The sequence below is a fragment of the Rhipicephalus microplus genome, chromosome 8 (genome assembly GCF_043290135.1).
Source record: "Rhipicephalus microplus isolate Deutch F79 chromosome 8, USDA_Rmic, whole genome shotgun sequence".
Lineage (NCBI taxonomy): Eukaryota > Metazoa > Arthropoda > Arachnida > Ixodida > Ixodidae > Rhipicephalus > Rhipicephalus microplus.
Genome location: NC_134707.1, coordinates 46,499,692 through 46,521,582, shown reverse-complemented (window position 1 = coordinate 46,521,582; position 21,891 = coordinate 46,499,692). Strand labels below are relative to the sequence as shown.

Sequence of the window (21,891 nt, the reverse complement as noted above, 5' to 3'; positions counted from 1 at the left end):
ATGAGGACAAAGTGACAAGCGGATGATGGTGATTGTGATCATGCAGGGATGAGGACGATGTAAGTAACAAATGCCCACAATATATTTGATTCCTACCCTTTTCAATCCCTCCTATCCCCCATCTCTCGTGAGGCCCCACCACGGTGGTCTAGTGGTTAAGGTACTCGGCTGCTGACCCGCAGGTCGCGGGATCAAATCCCGGCTGTGGCGGCTGCATTTCCGATGAAGGCGGAAATGTTTTAGGTCCGTGTACTCAGATTTGGGTGCACGTTAAAGAACCCCAGGTGGTGTAAATTTCCGGAGCCCTCAACTATGGCGTCTCTCATAATAATATGGTGGTTTCGGGATGTTAAACTCCACAAATCAATCAATCCCCCATCTCTCGTGAGCTACTGTTGAGGCGTCTTCACCCGGAGAGACCATTACTGGGCTCCCTTTTACCTTCCGTTCATTTAAGAATCACCCCTCCCCCTTACAGAGTCCGTATTGCGTGGCGCAGTACGCTGGAAATAAAGGCTAGGTTCCCTCTCCAGCGCTCCATTGGCGGGATCGAAACCGCGACCTGCGACTGAGCAACCGTGTGCCCTAGTCACCGTTCCACCGAGGCAGACAGTTCTTCTCAGCGTGTGTGTCGATCTAAGTACAGTACGGTCCACTGTTAGGGGGAACACGCGAGCACGTAGCTGGTGTAAGGTCCCTAGATGAAACAAGTTTCTAAGGTAGCGACACCCTCCCTTTTCCTCCTCGCTTATTTGCCTGAAGCGCCCCTTAGAAGGTTTAAAACTTTCATCCAAAAGCGAATGTTTGGGTTCTGTTGCTACGTTGAATAGATGTAAATGAAACAAAATAAAATGAAATAAGACGTAGAATAAAAAGTTACCTTTATGAACATAAACGGCACAACACAAGAGCAAGCGGGATGTGCGTTACTCAACCGGCAACTTTCTGCAGTTCTATACTTTACACCACTAGCCATGGCGTCTCGCGTAGTACAGTTTAGTTCCACGGCCGTGGTATTTCGTCCAGTTCTAACTAGTCCACTTCTCCGATTGTGTTTTGTTCGTGCTGTGACACAGTGAACGTGCTTCTTGCTGGATCCTGTAAGTGGCCACAGGGCGTGACGTTGTGACGATTGATTACAAGCGGCTTGTGCACACGCAAGAAAAAAAAACTACGACCAGACTGGTACGAACACTCGTCCAGCAGCACTGCGATGACGTTTTTTTTTTAAATGTGCCCATTTGGACAATCGTGAAGCCAAGTGATTCTGATGTGGTACTGGGAACTTCCTGAAAAATGAGAGTTCTACTGGTGAGGTGTCTCGAAGCAGCGCGTTTCGGCTCAAGCGGGAACTGGTCAAGAGTGAAATGTTTCTGAAGGTGCGTTGATTAGAACCTACAGCTGCTCTGTATATGTGCATACCCACATGTATTTGTACCAACTGGCATGCACTAGACACGCATTAGACGCGCGCCTGGCGTTTCAATAAAAACCGACAAGTGAACTCGCTTCGCAGATCCGCGTCGACACACGTTGACAGAGTTGCACGAAAGCATTAGTGTAAAATGGTTCATAGTTGCACTTCATGGTGCGCTTCATCTCGGAAAGCACGAGATAAGTTGAAGAGAGCGAAACCATTTTCTGTTGTTTACGGCAACGCAGCATTGCTGAAAAACGCAGATGTTGCATTGAACGAGCATGGCGAAACAATCTTGGTCGACTTAGCGCACACCGAAACGCTCCTCCTCTTCAGTTTATGTTCTGGCTAAGATTTTGTCTTTGGTCACGGCGAGAATCCGGCTGGAGCCATATGCGCATGCGTACTCGTTTTAAACCTTTTGCATAATAATAAATAACACCACCAGCCATTTGCAAGATCACGTGCAAGTAATGCACCAATTACAGACGCGGATGGCAGAGAAAAAAGAGGAGTAATCGAGAGAGTGAGGAGGACGGCTCGAGAACAATGTGTGACGCTACCTTGTTTCATCTAGGGACCTTAAGCCGGTGGTCCGCGGAGCGCCAACTGTTGGCGAGATTTGGAAACGCGGAGCATGCGCGCAGAATCGCAAGGGCGGTACTTGCCCGCGTCGTCCGCTACTACACTGCCCTACTCTTGGCGCATGCTAGCGACAAGCTTGCTGTGATTGCTTCATCGGCCATCAATTTCCATGTCTGTTATCAAAAGCGGCTGGCTGGCTGGTTCGAACGGCTTTTCAAAAGCTTACGATTACATTTTTTGGTGAGCACGAACATTAGGCCACGCGAGTGATGCGCTTCGTTATCGCTTTCACAGACTTCAACAGCTGGGGGGCATATTTATTCGCTGATCACAATTTCAGTGGAGCTAGTTCTTAGAAGCGGCATGGCTAGAGTACCTGAGAACGAAAGGCTTCGAATAGTCAAGCTGTACACCAAAGAATACAGCCAGCGTGATGTCACTGCCATCGTGAAACGGCCACTTTCTCATTACAAGCGTAATCATCGGGATTACGAATGTATTTTTTTCTTTGCCAAGTTCTGTCACGCATAGTCCTATTTTGCTTACACAGATATGCATCTTATTCTTCGTTTCACAAGGCTCAAATGTGTTTCATCACCTTTGCATTATTCATATGTTTCGAGGCTACAGATCTGACCTAACTCAACCTTTCTAAATTTGAAAAATTATTTTTTCTTTATTTAGTTCATTGTGTTCTAAGTACACCATTTTCAGCGCGCGTATTCGTGAAATGTAGTGATTTTCGAAAAGTGAATGCTATCGCATAATCGAAATAAGGAGCTTCTGGCGCTTTGGCTTCAACGAAGAACAAGAAAATGTAACGCGAGTTAGAACTAGAATTTGCTGCGTATTTCAATCCACAACAATTATATAATTCAGTGTCGCGTCGTAGTGGCATACATTGAAGTATTTTCAAACTTGAGTTTCCTTAACATGCTTCTAAATACTATAAGCACATGGCTTTTCTTTGCGTTTCGCCCGTAATCTAAAGTCGGCTGCTGTGGCCATGAATGGAATTGCAACAAAGCTGCCGAGAAAGCACAACAAGAACCGACAAGCACTTTTTTTCCGCGCGCTTATTACCCTGGGAGGGGCAGGGAGAGTGGAGAAATGCGAACGCTGTATCCAGCGCACGCCAAGCGTCGGAGCGGGCAGTGGCAGACGAATGGCGCCCACCCTTTCGCGTCTATGCGCATGCGGAGCGTTTACAAATCTCGCCGCCAGATTGCGCCACGCGGGCCGCCAGCCACGCGTTGCCGTGTTTCCTCCAAGAGTGGGCCGTACTGTACAGGGGCATCTGTCATTTCGCATCCACGAGAAGGCGGCCGCCGCGGACGGAATCGAACCTGCGACTTTCGGGCCGGTGGTTGAGCACCCTAACCACAAGACCACCGTGGCGGGTGAACGATTCAATTTTTTTTTGCCTCTCATTAAAACACGCGACAACATATAATCGGAATTGTTACTGAAGCACACTGCTAGGAAAATGCGTGGATACTCGCCTTCGGAGAACACAGCGCGCCGCCGTTAACACGAATCGGCGAGTTATCAGTGTACCACTGCATGGAATCGCTGTCGAACGTGTCTTGTTAGCAACAAAATAGGCCTGCAGATTGACCTGCACACGTGGAAATCAATGTTAGGTAGCAACACTCCGGCATATCAATCGACATAGACACACGATAATGTATCGCAATCCATTGCGTCTGCCGACCAACTATGATTGGGCGAGAAAACAGTAATTAAGACGAAGCAAATCAAAATTTTATCATTTAATATGACAGCATTTTCTCCTACAAGCACACCTTTCTATAATACAGTGTATTAAATCGCCGGTTGCAATACTATCTTGCACACGCGAAAACAAATAATGAAGTAGCCACTGATGCTTCAATAGTAGACGTGAAGGCAGGAGTAGGTACTTACTCATCGTCAGTTGGCTGGTGGTTTCCGCTAAGACTATCAGACTTCACACCGATTTTTGAAGCGTAACTCTTGGCAAATATTTTAGCACTACGTAAACTTACTTCGAACACCCATAGTGCTATACTCCTTACATACTCACTGTAATATGCACGTCTCTTAGAGCTTCATCTAAATCTGATACCTTGAAGACGTTCCTTACACCAGTTCCTCTGCAGCTAATCCTTTATACCCGGCCATTCTCGATTAGAAATAAATGAAATGGCAGACACGTTAGCCCGAGCGGCTTTGAATGGGCCAATACTTTCTGTCCTACCAGAAGAGGCCAGTAAAACTGCGTTAATATATAGAGAATTTTCACTCTGTACAGACGCCATAGAAACACTAACATTATGGATGGAATTAAACATCGGAAATTTTAATTGGAAACCAAGGGATGTCACAGTAGACAATTGAAAGTCATGCTGACTAGATCACGATGTCTTGTGCTTCCGTTAAATCTATATTCATAGAGCGCTGGTCTGGTGATATGTTCCTTATATTGCTTTTTTCATCCAGAAATGGAATCAAGAGAGCATTATTTTTTGTCATGTCACCATTACAGATTACTCAGGAAACGACTCGATCCTTGTCATACCATTCGCTAACCTCGGGCTGACCTTCACCACTGACAGTATATTGCCCTTAGGTGCTTCATTTCAGGAATACAGCCCAAAGAAAGGCTTTGATGCTGTTTGCAGTTACCTTAGTGAATAAAAACAAATGCGCCTCTATATTTCTACTTATATGTGTGTTATTATAGCAGTAATGAGTAAATTCAAAAACGTAAATTTTGACTTGTCTGATAATGCTGTAATTTACATTCGAGATACAGACTATACCATCTGGTTGAAATGGCAAAAAGTAATTATTGCACTTTCAGTTTTTAACTATCTCCTATCCTTGTTTTGTTAGGATTACTTATTACTGGAATGGCCCAAAAGTTCATATCACCATGTCTTGACCAATCTTGACCAGCCATATCTGAGACACTAACATCTTTACCACCGTTATCAGCAAGAAAAGTATGCGAGAAGTATCTAATCAGAAATTTTATAGTCTAACTGCGTCTTTTTGACGTGTCTGGTGATCACTCAAATGAACGTCCTTGTTCGGCGATAGTTGTGGGAGTAATATTACTGTCGTACTATAAGGGGAGTGATATAAGGGGAGGGCAAGCGACCCGTGCAGGGTCACTTGCTCGAAATTTAAAAGAAGGGCCTCGGTTGGGAAAAACAACTCAGATTTATTTGATTCTTTATTTAGTTGTTTATTTTTGTATTTGTTTTTTTATTTAAATAAGTACTGCAGCCTCCATATGCTATCATGGGTGTGGAGGCAGAACATAAAAACTGCAATAAAACTCAAAATGTACACAGTATGAAGATTAGGGGTTATTGATGGTCAAAATTAATTCACCCAATGTAAAAAACTTATTACTTCCGGGCCAGGCATTTTATATTCTAATAGTGCGGACAACAAAAACGGTATCAGTACGCTTTTCCTCCGTTATTACGAGGATACATATTCAACCTGTGATGACATCTGATAAATATCATCTTACTAGGTGGAATGTAGTTTTCGAATAAAGCAAGCCGTGGAAAGTAAATGAGCGGGCAAATGAACTTTGAATAGTAACTTGGCGATAAGAAATGACAACAATAGGCTGAAGAGTATGGTGGTGACAACTACGTGGAAAAATACTTAGTGACGATGTATAAAGTGTACTGGTTTCTTCTGAAAACATACAGTACCTTTGATATCAGATATTTTGTGGGGACATCAGAAATTACATCAGAAGACATCACCGCGAACATGGGAAACATTTAGCGTTCCATCGTAAGAGCTTTATTAAAATATTTTCTTCGAAATATTTAGAGGTCAGAGCAGCAAGAATTTCTGGTGTATTAACACAGCCTAAATATACACTCTGTGAAATAATGTCACCGGGCTTTTTATTTCATTAAAACTCCTTAACAACCACAATTGAGTTTACCACTGTTCAGAGCATCTGTAAAAGCTCACTCACCTATTCCCTGCAGGAACGTCCAGCACTTGTAAAAAGGTAGGTATCTATTCTAATCGTATCGCTGCGCTGATATTCATTCCGACCTTTAGAGGCGCATATGTTGACTCCGTAAAAGATTACTGGCGTAAAAGGTTATTCGAAGATTGTTGGCGTGCCTCTTTAAGGAGTCACGCATTCGAAGACCCGCCAAAAGGAGCTCAACGTGTCCCTCTGAAGAGTGTTTACACGGGAGACAAGAAGTGCAAGGGAGAGCGAAACTTTAGGTGGTGAAATATTGGCTCACACGGGCAGTCACTGTAGCCGACGACTGTCGAAACTACTACTACTACTACTACTAATAATAATAATAATGATAATATATCATTTAATAATATTATTATTATTGTTATTATTATTATTATTATTATTATTATTATTATTATTATTATTATTATTATTATTATTATTATTATTATTATTATTATTATTATTATTATTATTATTATTATTATTATTATTATTATTATTATTATTATTATTATTATTATTATTATTATTACATCTCAGGTTCTATGCTTCAAAACCGCGATATTATTATGAGAGACACTGTAGGGGGATAGGTCGCTGCGGTCACCGAGGTGAATGGACGCTCTTCACGTCGGCTCCATTTTCGTCGAATGATTTCGCAGCGAATACAGCCAGGCACCGTTTGGATTTATGTACCATCTGATTCATCTCGTCACCGAGAATCCGAAGAGACCATATTCTAAGGTGGGAGATCATTTTTCGAGATTTTACGACCGAAAACCAGCTCCCGCCAAGAAGCGTCTACCATTTTTACTACCGGCGTTCCGCGTCGACTGGGGCGGCCTCACGATAGCCAGGCGTCGGCGTTGGCGCCATACAGGCCGTAATCATCAATAACGGAGGTATCGCAGCAGAATGAAGACGCCACCTAACGGGAAGACGAAGACTTCACCGAACGGGAAGATGACATAGGCAACGGATGGACAGAAGTTCGAAACAGAAAACGTGCTAAGGAATGTAGCCAGCAACGCCGTGGTAGCCTTAGCCCTACGCGAACGCCTGGTGCAAATTCGATATCCCGCATAGCCAGAGCCAGCAAAATGTCAAGACTGCTGACAGGTGACTACAAGATAGTTATAAGACCAAGAGGAGGACTGTAGCAATCAAAGCTCAGCTTAACGAAGTTAGACAAACCTGTGTACAAGGTAGCCGAGATCCCTTATGAAGAAAGAGCGATGAACACGATTTGTCCGAATAATTTCCAGAACATCTTAGTCGTCAGCCCCCAAAACCAAAACCACGCAGACAAATACCAAGGCATCAAGCACATCAAAGGCAATGGCAATTTGTAAGAGGTGGGAGCATACGAGACAGCCCCGGAACTCACAGCCAAAGGTATAATCAAATGAGTTCCCTTGAACGAAACTCCATGAGACATCACTGCAGCAATCATTACAGCTCGAAATCCTACGGCGATCGCAGCCAAACATCTTGGCAACATCATGACAGTGATAGTTCTTTTTGACGGCAGCAGAGTCCTGACGCACGTCATGTACAGAAGTGTGCTCACACGCTGTTCGCTATATAGGAAACAAGTGGACTTCTGCAAACAGTGCAACAAACTCGGGCACATGAGCGACGTGTGTTGGAGGCCAAACGACACGCTATATCTGGGTTGTGTAACGCCTGATCCGAGCGAGGACCACCACTGTCAGCCACAATGTCCGCCGTGCTGCAAGGATCATCCCATGGCCGACAAACTCTGCAAGGTCAAGTTTAAGACACCCTATATTGTAAAACAATTCCAGTGGTTCCGACAACTGCAACAGACGTATGACGAAAACTACCCCACTACCACCAAGCCAATCGATTGCGGGAGGTCCTGATTCCAGAAGAGGGCTGCGCCAAGGTCCAAATCAAGATTTTGGTCCTGCAAAACGCCACGCGGCCACACCTCCCAATCTCCGGGACCGAGAAAGCGCACTCCATCCCGTTCTAAATCCCGGTCTAAGCCAAAGGGTGGCAATGGCCATGAAGGGAACCCGGCATTCACGGTGAGCTGGTCAGACGTGGTTGAAGGGACGCGCCCTGAGCCTTCGGGGAAGACTGCGCTTAATGTCAGTGACATAGCCGAGCCGAAAAAAGAAAACGCTGAGCTTAGAGAATTGATATCACAGCTTCCCCCGAAAAATTCAGTCTTAAAAACTGCACAGATACAACTTCTAGCCAAATGCATTCCGCGGCCCAAGAGCACCTCGAAGAAATGCCAGATAACCAAATGGACGAGGACAGTACCCCGTCACTTCTAAAACGAAAAGCTCAGGTGTCCAATGACAAAACTACGGCGCAAACCTCGACCATTATTCAAATGGAATGGAATGAAAAAACTTTATTTCAGTCCTGCAGGACGCGCTTAGCGCGTAGCGGGCGTCTCCCACGTAAGGACCAACAGGGAGTATCTAGCGGCCGCTTCGAGGGCCCGCTGGACAGCCCATCTGAAATACAGAAAGCAGTTAAGGAACAGGCAGAGGCAACCAACAACCTCTAGCTTGCAATATTCATGATCATAAATATACTGAATAAACTCGAAGCAACGTTGCTAATCTCAACCCTAGGACGCCTTCAGTACTTGCAGTTACCAAATTTCCGATGAGCACTGAAGGCGATTCACATTTATCTCAGGGCACCGCATCAGCGGCTATATCAACTAATTTCGTGAGGCCTGCCTCCTTTCATCGCCCTCCCTCTTCTATAGCCAACTCAAAATAGGAAAGCCGAGAAAAAGAGACTTGATTATTTGGCAGTGGAATTGCAGGAGCGATGAAGGGAAGAGAGCAGTGCTGACACAACACCTTAGGGACAGAACCAAACCGGATGTTCTAACTTTGCAGGAAACCCATGGTTTAGCTAAGCTACCGGGATATCAGGGGATAGGCCCCACAGCAGGGGTTAGTAGAACACTAACAACTATTGTAAGGAAGAGACTCATAGCAATCTGCCACGACACCCGCATCACAAAAATTGAGCATATACTCGTACAACTTGCCCTAACAGGAAAAAGATCTCCGAGGATATTTATTCTGAATTTGTACGGCAATCCCACACTCATACGACAACGCTTACTTCTTTTCTTTAAGAAGGCCGTAGAAATAGCGGGACCCAATCCACTCGACATAGGTCAAGACTTTAACGCTCTACACAGTGCTTGGGGATACGAATACACAAGAGCCAAAGGAAAAATACTATGGCGGGATATTCAAGAAACAGGCTGCACTCTCATCACCGACCCCGACTCCCTTACGCGTATGGGAACTGGGCTTGCGAGAGACACCACTCCAGACTCAACGTTTGTTTGTAACACGGGGACCGCTAAATAGAAAAACACAATCGATGATTCAATTTTAGAAGTCAAGATAGAAACCATGGAGCCGCAGAAATTCGGAGACAAATTAGATGGACCGACTGCGATAAATTTCGGAGAGCCATAAAGGCGAAAATACAAGACCCTATCTAAATATTGAAGATTGGATCAAAGATGTCAATAACGTTAGCAAGGCAAGGTGAGCTATCACTTCAAGTCCAATCATAGAGCGAAGTGATAGCCGTCTTGCACACATGCAGTAGGCCAAGCAATCACTGCAGAATAGATGGCGGGGACAGAGCCACAACAGACCCTTGCGCAAGCGCATAGCCAAGCTAAACAAACAGATCGAGGAACATTGTAAACAGCTAAGCAAACAGCAATGAGATCAAGTTTGTAATAGTCTCGACGGCCAAATGAATGCTGGCCAGAGATGGCGCATGCTCAAACATCTGATAGACCCAGATAACACCAAATCAGCACACAAGCAAACCGTACTTAAACTGGTGCACCGGTATAACGGCAGTGAGGAGGACTTTATCGCTTAGGCTAGCAACACGTACATTCCTGCCATGCCCGTCATAGAGCACAGACCATATACCGAGGCCTGAACGAGCTCTCAGATGAGAAGTTTACCATGGCTGAAATCAGGGCTGTGCGTGCTACAGAAGCTGAACACGAAATCTGCACAGGCACCAGACGGGATCACCAACAGAACACTATGGAATCTTGACGACCAAGCCATAGAGAACACCACGCAATATAGTAACGAGTGCTGGGCCGAGGGCACTATTACGAAACACTGGAAAATAGCTAAAGTAATCCTCATCCCCAAGCCCGAAACCACCCGATCTATCGAACTTACACCCCACATTATTAACGTCCTGTGCTGGGAAGCTGATAGAACACGCTTTTCTAGACAGAGTCAACACCTATCTTGAGGAGAACGAAATCTACCCAGATTCCATGTTGGAGTTCCGCACACGGCTCTCCACGCAAGACACCATGCTGCAAATTAGGCAGCAGATTCTAGGCAACAAAACAAGATCTACCCGAGTGACCTCAGGATTAGACCTTACAAAAGCCTTCGACAAACCATAGCATACGGCAATATTACATCAGATCTGCCAACTAATCTTAGGATCGAGAGTGTATAACTATGTCAAAGACTTCCTAACAGACAGAACGGCATCCATCGTAATGGGAGAACTGAGATCTGAGGAAAGACTTATATGGGCAGTGCTGGTACCCCGCAGGGTTCGGTCATATAACTAATGCTGTTTATTCTCATAATGATAGGACTTCTGGCGCGGCTTAGCTCAGTATATGGAATGCACCATTCAATATATGACGATGATATAATCGTCTGGACGTGGGAATGTAGTGATGGAGAGATAGAGCAGAGGCTACAGGAGGCCGCCATTACTATTGAAGAGTATCTTGAAAGTACTGGCATCGAGCGCTCACCACGAAAATCTGAACTCCTCCTCTATCACCCCACGCCTAAAGGCAGATCACCCAAGGGATACAAACGGGACAGTGCTTACGAAGAGATCCTAATTCACACCAAAAACGGCAGGAATATTAATATAGTACAATATCAGAGTCCTTGGACTTAACATTGAGTCTATGGGTACAAATGGCGAAACCTTCAAGAGGTTAGTAATTAAAGTCACCAACGCCACACGACTAAACAAGAAAGTCACAAACAAGCACCAGGGCATGAAATATACTAACGTCATCAGGCTTATTTATTTATTCGCCATAAGTCGTATTATATACGTAGTGGCATATTCATACTGGTATACAGCCGAAAAAGCAAGATCAACGCACTCATATGAAAGGCGTACAAACAAGCTTTAGGCCTTCCAGATAGCTCCAGCACTGAAAAACTGTTTCAATTAGGCTTGCATAACACTTTAGAGGAGCTGATAGAAGCGCAACAGATTGCCCAGTTAGAGAAACTAGCCAGCACGAGCACAGAACGGAGTATCCTTGACAAGTTAAAGATAAATTACCATAGTCAACAAGGAAGTAAAGTGTCGGTTCCAAATGTGATCAGGGAAAAGATCCAGGTCCCCAATCTGCCCAAAAGCATGCACCCCGAATTTATTCAGGGCAGAAGAGAGAGCCGTGCTAGAACTCTACTTAAGGCCTACGGCAGAGACAAGGAGGCGTTGTTCGTAGACGCAGTGGAGTACTCTAGTCACGAATCTTACGTTGTGGCAGTAATAAAAACCGACCGCAAATGCGTAATCGCGTGCTCCATAAGCTCTGATAATTCAGAAATTGCGGGAGACTGGCTGTCGCACTGGCCATAATTTCCCCAAAGTGTAGGTATGTCATCAGCGACTCGCAGTCGGTGATCCGTAACTATGCACGAGGAAGAATATCTCCCGAGGCCACTAACCTACTCCTCCGCAAGGCAAATCTCATATCATCCGAGGAATTCGCAGCAGAATTCCTAGCCCACACCCCGTGTGCGTCCCTCATTCCCAACCTCAACGAGGAAGCTCACCGCGTAGCGTGAGGTCTCACTTACCGCACTCGCGATGGAGCTTTACATGAAGTACCGGGAGGAGAGGAGTGGTGGTAGAGGGACAGAATGTTTAGGCTCTGCGACATTATCCAATTCTACCAAACTTTGAGGCGCAGATTTCCACTACCTAGCTCCACAATAGACAGATCTCAGGAGGCTGACTGGAGGTGACTTCAAACTAGAACATTTCCCAACCCGAAGCACTAAGATCGCATCTACCCCGAGCTATACCCAGATGACTCGTGTAAGCTATGTAGCATGTGACACGCCACCCAAAAGCATACTTTATGGGAATGCGCACAGATACAGGACGGCAATGCAGTCTCCCCAGAACAGCTTGGGACGCGGTGGAGAGCCGCGCTGATCAGCTCAGATCGTGCAGATCAACTATGGGCCATCCAGCGAGCACGGGAAGAGGCTGAGAGACAGGGTCTCTCCACCACCCCTGGTGGGGCTTAGGCACATGCCGCAATCTGCTGGTTAAATAAAGTTTGTTCACTCGCTCACTCACGCTATAGTTTAGCGCGTCGGAAGTTTTGACCATATGGCGTTATTTAACGGGTACTGACAACGCAGAGTACACGGACCCCAATCTTTCCGCGTTTCACGAAATAGAACCACCACGGCCTGGACCTAAACCACGACCTTCAGTTTGGCAGCCACTGTTCCCTCGTGGCGAACGCTTGTGGGCTCCTGGAAAGCCACGTGTTGATGAATACTTCATTTATTTCTTTTGGTTGCGAAAGTCACATGCGCGGCAACTGTGCGTCAAAAGTAGTGTATATTGTGTTTGTAAAGCACTCACAAGCCACGGGTGTCGTTCTCTTTTAGCGTCTATCCCACCGACTATTCTTGGCTGATATGGTATGGCCTTCTGTTCCACTTTGCCACAACCTGAAATGTACTGTGTCATTAGAAGTCGCTTATTTCACACTCACGTGAGCCCACGTGCAAGTAGACCCAGAAATTGCAGCTTTTTTCAATTGCACTCGAACGAAAGTACCAGCAAGACATGATGTCGTGTGGCATTATTGTTTTCTTTTTCGCGAAAAACAATAATAATATGCTGAGTGCGCATTCAGGTTTGCATATGCCAAAACAGAGCACTGTTTTTTGACTCTTAGAAAACATTCACGATAATATTAGGTAGAATACAGAAAGAATTCTTCGTGGTAACTCCAATTTGTCAGCCAGATGCAGAAAAGATATGTAATATTATCATGCAGAAATAATGTATTATATATTAAATCACAAATAAAACAGAACGGCGTGAACACAGGACGAATAAACGTAGCAGGTGAACGACAATGAATTCCACATGAATACTCTTATCGAGGAAAGTATGTGTCCATAGAAACACACGAAAACATAAAAAACGATGATATTACAATTTCTGTCGCGTGTGCGATGTAATATAGTGGATTTCTTTGTCTAGCAGATGAGGTGACGGATTCCTTACGCATCGCTCTGCTTTCTGGTAAATAGTAAAGGAGTGGACTGTCTCTCGCTATCTCTATAGCCAGTGTTTCGCTTCAGAACTCTTTCGCCACTCTCTAATTGATATTGTCATCTAAAGTACCTTTGCCTAGTTCAATTCAGGACTAATGGTTTTCATTCGTAATCCACACTCAAACGTGCTTTGCCTTATATATTCGAGGGCCCCTAATTCGGCGAACGCCTAGACAATAGCAATCCTTGATGTTTAACGTCCCAAAACAAACATGTGAATATGAGGGACACCATAGTGAAGGGCTTCGGAAATTTCGCCCCTGGAGTCGTCTTTAGAATGCACCTAAATGTAGTGTCACGCATATTGGCCTTCCTCTGAATACGGCCGCCATGGAGAGGATCGAATCTTGCGACATTCAAATCAGATACCTAGAATATGATGACCACTACACCACCGAGATGGAAGACAGCCTAGGTTAGGTTACTATACGTGATAATAGCGCTATAAGCTGACTTCTTCGTGACACCTATGGCGTCGTCATTTTCTGCCATCACAATCATTGCTTGATGGAAATGGTGGTCTCAGTGTTAATTTCTGACGAGGTTGTTATCGCACTGAAAGGGGCGCAATAATCACAGCCGTTCGGTAGGTCTACACTTTACCCCGTATACGCTTCCTCAAATTTGAAAGGACTCACCACGTCCGTTGAGTAGGTAGGCGGTGGTCTGAAAAAAAAAAAAAACATACTTTACAATGATGACAGCCTGAGAGTTTCACACAAAGTTGCTTGCGCTGCATGGCGCACATGTCCCGCCCAAAAGCCGCATTTCGGGGGTGATAACCACCGGGCGATATATGGCGTTGTGTTCGCGAGAGAGAGTTGGCCACCACTATCATCATCATCATCATGGTGTGGCGCTGGCGGTGACCCCTGGCGGAAAGCAAGCCTTGGTGGCTGGCGGTGGTTGAGCGAACCTCTTCTGCGCGTGGCGGTATCCGCGAACGGTTGTCTCTAGCGTGGGTCCTCGGCGCGTGGCACCGTGGGCCTGCGCGCCGGGGGCCCTCGTTGTAATTCAGGTGTTGGCCATGCCGCATTGCGTGTGTTATTGTGTTTGTCATGTTATTGCGTGTTTGTCGTGTTATTGTGTTTGTGGTAGAGTGTATGGTAATGTGTACGCGGATGTCCTAGCTGGTTGATAACGATTGACAAAGCGATTCAGCGGACAATATCGTCGTCTAGATTAGTTAAATAAATGTGTGTGTTTTTTGTTTGTGCCGACCGTGTCTTCTATGTCCGGTCACTTCATGAGCGTGGCATGGCACTCACTCGCTAACAAGGAGAGCCCACAATATATATATATATATATAAACATTGTTTTCAAGTCATAAATTATCTAGGAAGTAATTTAAAAATTTATTGTTTTAAAATCTTTAGGAAATATTTATTGTTTCGAAAACGACGGGGCTCCCGTTGATATATATATATATATATATATATATATATATATATATATTGATAATAATTATCACTACCGAAACCAGAAAAAACAAGGGAAGCGCGGGTACAGAATGAAAGCAACGTTGCCTCCACTGCGATCCCTCTGAGTGGGTACGAGCCATGGCGGTGGAGAAACAGGAGTCCGCACACGATCTGGTTCGCTTGCGTACGCATCCTGAAAATCGCTGGGGCGATGATAGGTCTGCTGACATCGAAGCAGCTCTTCTCTGACGATCTGCCGTACGGTCAAAGCAAGGTCATTAGGCGGCACTGTTTTTTTTTCTTCATGCGTGATCCTCATCGTCAATGATGAATGTTACAAATGCCTTTTTACAGAATCATAGTCATGTCTATTGTATTACAATTTTTATGGTTTTTTATTGTAGTCACGGCTGTTTCGAAGAACTTTTGTTACACTCACATGCTGATCACACGTGTTTTGTTCTCACGTGTTCATGCCTGCCCATAAAAGCGGCCACATACTCGTATTTCTGTTAATCCTGACGAAGGCCGTGCCACTGCCGCAACGTAAACAACTATGAAATTTTCGTAAGTTTGCTCCTTTATTTCATAATATATATATATATATATATATATATATATATATATATATATATATATATATATATATATATATATATAATAAGGGGGAGAAGTGTATACCTAAGGGCTCGTGTTTCCGTGTTTTAACACAATATTAATGAGATATAACAGACAGTAATGCCAAGGAATGTACAGGGGACGTTATTAGAACCAATGGAATGTAAATAAGAAGAAAGAAGAAAGAAAAGTGGATGAAAAATTACCAGCTGTGAGCAGGAATCGAACCTACGACCTTCGAATAACGCGTTCGATGCTCTAACCACTGAGCTATCACAGCGGCCATCCCTCAATCCACTTTTTGGGGTTTATATGTGAATTTAGAAGTAGGAGTGACAGTCAGCGCCATCTATAAGCCAACCAACGAGTGTGAAAACACTCTTATTCGCATGTTTGGCGTCACGTAGCACGTGAACTTATTATGAGCGGGCAGCTGATTAATTGTCCCTCTTATACAACCTAAACACACCAAGTCTGCCAGTACGAAACCCTCGTTCAATGAAATAAGGGGGAGAAGTGTATCCCTAAGGGCTCATATTTCCGTGTTTTAACACAATATTAATGAGATATAACAGACAGTAATGCCAAGGAATGTACAGGGGAAGTCATTAGAGCCAATGAAATGTAAATAAGAAGAAAGAAGAAAGAAAAGTGGATGAAAAAATTACCAGCTGTGAGCAGGAATCAAACCTACGACCTTCGAATAACGCGTTCGATGCTCTAATCACTTAGCTATCCACTTTTTGGGGTTTATATGTGAATTTAGAAGTAGGAGTGACAGTCAGCGCCATCTATAAGCCAACCAACGAGTGTGAAGACACTCTTATTCGCATGTTTGGCGTCACGTAGCACGTGAACTTATTATGAGCGGGCAGCTGAAGCTGATTAATTAGAGGGAGAATTAATCAGCTGAAATATATATATATATATATATATATATCCTTTTACAATATATCACGTCGGCGGTTTGGCATGCTCATATAAATTGCATATTTCTGTATGAGGAAGATAATTACACCGGCAGACCAAGTTGCCAGCTATGATGTAGCAGACAATACCTCTAAAGTTAAACTGTAGTGCAGAAATTATCATTAGCTATGAAGGAACGAAATTGTACAAAACCGTGACTTGCGCCTATAGAGGCCGAACCTCCAACGTTTATGTACAGCATTTTTGTAGGTCAATGTTGAGCGAATGAAAAAAACATGCACCAAAAAAATCTCAGTGTTTTTTTTTTGTCGCATGACCCATTAATTGTCAACCACCGAGGCCCACTGGTGTCCGTCTTTATAGTAAATGACGCAGTACATACCAAAAACCGTTATTTCGAAAATTTAAAACCATTGCATCACGTTCACTTAAAGTGGAATCAGTCTAGTCTTTAAAGAAAAATTGGTGACGTTATTTTGCCATGTCGAAGTCATCCACTGTTATTTTTGCGTCACCGCCATGTGTTCTTGTCCGACATCGGTAAACCGTGAATCATCCGTAAATCTTGCCCAGCCGATCATCACGCAAAAACGGCGAGCTCGTGCTTCCACCACTTTCGGAGCCCTCTGCTCCACCACCTTGCCTTTATCTCTCACACTCAAAGCACACAGACTGCCGGCGAAAGAGGAAGCGCGCCAAGAGCAAACGCAGTTGAACGCAAGAGCTAACGCAATCTCGTATCACACTAGAGCACGCATCGGAGTGGAGCGAGCGCCGCAGCGCCATCTAGTGAGCTGTTCAAGTACTAAGGGTGCGAGCGCCTCAGCGCCATTGAGTGAGTGCTCTGAGTACTGACGGTGGCTACAACGGCGAACAAGTTCACACCGTAAGGAGCTTCGCCCCTTAAAACCTGACCGAGCGAGCATCACAGAGTCGTCAACGCAGTTATGTTCTTTGCATTTCACTTCGTGTCCGCGCATGAAAGCTCGTCATTGAAGTCGAATAGCTTCCACGTGCAGCACCAATGTGTCACCGCCGACTATTCGTGTGTTATAGCAACGACCTATTTAATAAAACTGCTGCAGTAAGCGCACCAGCAAGGCAACGGTGTCGACTGGCGGTTGTCATGCCTAGGTGCAAGAAAACTGAAGCCAGCAGGACGTGGAACAGTGGGAGTCATCGCAATGGGGAGGTGCCACTATGCATCAACATCGGTAGATTCACGTCTAACAGTGCTATTGCAGCAGAGCCCCTATAGAAATTGTACACGCTCTAAATTGTCCTTACACGATAAGCAATATTTATGTGAACACACTTTTCACTTTCCTGTTATACCGATCGCTATGAGGGAGGGAGCAGCTATGTTTTTTTTTTTAGTTACCCCACAATGCAACACACGGACTACGATGTTTTTTATACGAAGGAAATACCTGATGTCATAAGCACAATAAATCTTTGTAGACCTGAAGCTTCGAGTTTGTCTCGGACATCAACGTACTCTACAGTGGCCATATTTAAGGCATAGCGAAACCTCCCTCACAGTGCAACAGCTTAGATGTTGTCATGTTTGATGTCGAACTATGACCGCGAATTTACGGTCGTGCAGATGCCCTGCTTAAATATTGGGGCATTAGATCAACTACTGGAGCAGTGCGCACATTCTCATGAAGGAAAAATGTGGAACTCCTTGCAGGAACAGTTTTCAGCTGTTTTTGCCCCCATTAAAGAAAGCAATATCAGGATTCAGAGTTCATTTGAAAATTGTTACTTTTGTTTGACTGTTATTGTAATGATATCACATGGATAGTTTAAATATGAGACACCTCCTTTCGAAGACATGTTTAAACTTCTTGAAGGAGACAGCGTCTAAGACGCATACAACCCGCACACTAGAAGTGCACTGCTTTTGAGGTCACAGATGCTTGTCTCTTTTCCACTGTAAGTTTATCAGATCAGCAGGACAAAAAATAGAAATATTCGCTTGAAACGCAATGAAATTCGTCGGCAATAAAGTTATGAAAAAATTTCACTGATGCTGTCAATCAAGATTTCCCAGTAAACACCGCAATGGTAGGCTTTTCTTACCTCATATGCGATGCAAACAAGGAGCAGTGTCCATATATGCGAAGCGAATTTCCACCGGAAGGATGCCATCATGACAAAGTCTTTGCTCGTTTTGACGGACCCTACTGGTTTCGTGCGTAGCGCGAAATGCCGCGGCAGTTTTGCATTTTCTACGAATGGGAGGCCGGTCGAACTTTCTCCGAACTTATAACTGCGTCATGACCCAGGCATACCAGCTTCCCACACATCACTGCGTTCTTTCATTGGCTACTTCTTTTGCGAGGGGGTGGAATGAGCACACGCCTAATTCAAACGAAAGCGAACGTATTGCTGGTAGATTACGAATATTTACCTCTTACATCCTGCTCCATCCCTCTGAAATGACGACTGCATGAAATAGCTTCAATGCTATCAAGAGAGACGTTTATTCTATTACAGGTTCCCTTGGTTTATATTGTTGTGAGAATCACATTGGCCTCCTGAATGTGCATAGTGTTATTGTTGATGATTGGCAATCTGGACTATTCGCATTGGTATCTTCGAAAAGACACTCGACAATTTTTGTTGACGGCTTCGAACAAAGTAACTTTTAAATGCGGGAGAGCTAAGCGCATTCGTTCATTCCCTTGCATATCACGACGTCTCCATCGGAAGCGGCGGCTCCATACTTTATGAGCATCAATACTCCGTCAAGAGTAGGTAGTAAATTTAGACTGATATTTAGGATTGTTCTACCGACAGGTGTCATTATAGCAGTGACAAAGTTCTTTTTTAGTTCCAGCAGCATTGAGGGCGAGAAATATACCATTGTGGACGTATAAATGAGCACAAAGACCATCCTGCTATCACAATGTATTGTATAGAGAAATGTGATGCTGAAGGTGCCACCGATAATGCCATATTTATATTCTCTTATTGAAAGACAGTGGTACTGTTTTAGTTATTTTTGCTTTCTGAACTTTGTGGGCTTAGTCACTTTGAAAAGTAGAAAACTATTTTAAGGAAACTTACGTTATTCACATATCATAGTGAAAGACCTCCGTATTGGAAGTTAGGAAGTAATGCGGCTGAAAGTCTAGTGAAATTATGGCGTGCATATTTTTAAATCCTCTACACAATTCAAAAGTGACAACAAATTTTGTTGCGTTTGGTAGTCATTCATCACAAAAATCATGCACTAGAAACTCAAAAATATTGTTTGAATCGTCTAAATCAATGAGAAGGGGTGGTACATTTCTTTTATGTTGAGTAATCAACATTTATGCGATTACTTTATCCGCACTTTTAGTTTCGTCCATTAGGACAATGAATTTGAATTTTTTTGTGATAATAGCTACAGAGGCTGTAGCTTTTTTAACCCATTTAATAATTGATTTATTTTGCACTTATTCTCTCATGCACCAGGCAACCAGCCACAAAGCCATTACAGCAAGCGAAACGCAGTTGTTGCGTTAAAGCTCCGGTAAATCTTGTTTCCATCATTTACAGCTGAAAAAAACAAGCGACACACATATTTTAATAACTGAGAATATAAGTACATGTGTAACGCATTTCGTATAAGAACTGCTTGCGAGTAAGGTACCTTAACAGAACATGATTTGTACAAGTTGTATCATACACTGGATAACCTAGGTGACATCACAGCTCATAGAAATTTCGCGGTGATGCGAATTTTGTGGGGGTCCTGGTATACACCGGTTCTCATTCAATGTAATAGAGTATGGCTGTTGCAAACTGTTTATAGCGCCGCAATGTCCAATACGAACTTACGCTACTGTGCAAGTTCGAACATTTATGGCCTGCGCTACCACAGGAGAGTCGTCTATCACGCGCGTCTCCGATTACTCAGTCGCGGACATTCGTACTACGCTGCAAGTCTGCAGTGGTCAGCCAATAACAGCGTGGCGTAGCCTCCGAGATTGCGCACGCCAATCTTGGACGCCCAAGCGCGCCTTGATGCAGCCGACCCTGTTTTTTTAACCTCCAACGCGATGTCAGCTGCTGCGCTCGAGGCAGCAATGTTCTATTGTGTTCCCGGTTGCCTGCAATGACCTCAGAATAAGGTGCCCTACGAAGGACGAATGAGCAATGAAATAAGAAGGGTACGGTCTTAAAGAAGGTGCTAGGCCTCACTACGTCAACGTGGACGATTGTTGGCGACGTGCACACCTGCAAGCTTCCCGATTTTCACAGGAGATCCAAAGCTTTGCAAACCTTTCCACCTGCTGGGGCAAGGCTATACTGCTGCCAAAAACTATGCCCGGACCACCACTACAAGAAAAATTCCAGGCTCACTAGGATCACCTATGCCACAGTACTCTGCTATCATGCGGAAAAGAGTACTAACCCGGTGTCAACGCGTACTGCCTTCGAGGTGTGCGCGCGTCCCACAGGTCAGCTACGTCGGCTGACAAAATACGCGAGTGGTTGGCAATAGACAATTATAGTTTAGCGTTAGCGTGATAGCGTAGGTTAAGGGAATGACGCTACCGTGCAGCAAACGTTCGTTGTAGGCAGCGTCTTATAGTTAAGCGAAATAGCGCTTACGTTGTTTACGTGCCCCAAAGTGGGATGGTGGCGCCACCTATTATATGGTTAATAAGTTAAACAGTAAAAATGAAAATAAAACGAGAATGTTTGCCTATGCCACCACACAAAGCATTGTTAAAAGTTTATTTTTGTGATAACAAAAGTAAATAAATATGAACCACGTGCAAAACGCGAAAACGTCTACGTTGCCGATTTGTTTACATTGATCTTGTAGTTAGGCCTAGGCGCGTTCGAAATGGGAAGCTATCTCGAAAACTACGCCTACTTATTCGTTATACTCGGTCATCGAACCTAACTGAAGGCAAGCGAAGCCACTTTAAACAGTCGTTTGCTGCGAACAAGGCGAATCTTTCAACAACTACGCCAAAGTCACTTCGAAGCGGGCGTCCGAGAGCGCCGCCATGTTTACGTACACTACGTGTGCCTACGCTACCTTAAATCTGAAAAATACTGCGCGTACGGTAAGTGGTACGCGTAACGTACGTATCTGCGCATGCGCACTTCGATTCCGGTATCACGGTACGCCTGGTATCACGGTAAGCCCGGTATACTATAACTCTCTATTGTGCTGCCACGGTATATGCGCACGTTTGTTGGATGGCTCTCGTGGCGAGCGCCAAAGGGTTGGCGGCATGACTCGTGACCGTCAAGAGTGAGTTGTTAGCTAAACCGTTCATAGTTCTTTCTACGAATAAATGCTTTTCGCGACTTTTGAGGCGACTTAGCAATCTGTTATTTGATTGATTGCTTGATTGATTGATTGATTGATTGATTGATTGATTGATTGATTGATTGATTGATTGATTGATTGATTGATTGATGTGTGAGGTTTAACGTCCCAAAACCACCGTAGTGGAGACGCCGTAGTGGAGGGCTTCAGAAATTTCGACCACCAGGCGT

At 44.4% G+C, this 21,891-nt stretch overlaps 1 protein-coding gene across 1 annotated transcript in view; it reads right to left on the bottom strand.

Annotated features, from left to right (window-relative positions):
* The window catches only part of LOC119165382 (serine protease 28), a 28,936-nt gene extending 10,135 nt beyond the window's left edge, over positions 1-18,801 (bottom strand). The window contains exons 1-4 of the mRNA XM_075870490.1: positions 18,463-18,801; positions 14,047-14,074; positions 12,705-12,793; positions 3,505-3,620 (exon numbers count right to left, since the gene is read on the bottom strand). Coding sequence (XP_075726605.1) covers positions 3,505-3,620; positions 12,705-12,793; positions 14,047-14,074; positions 18,463-18,534 — 305 coding nt within the window. The 5' untranslated portion in view covers positions 18,535-18,801. The remainder of the gene's footprint in view (positions 1-3,504; positions 3,621-12,704; positions 12,794-14,046; positions 14,075-18,462) is intronic.
* Positions 18,802-21,891: the final 3,090 nt, after the last annotated feature.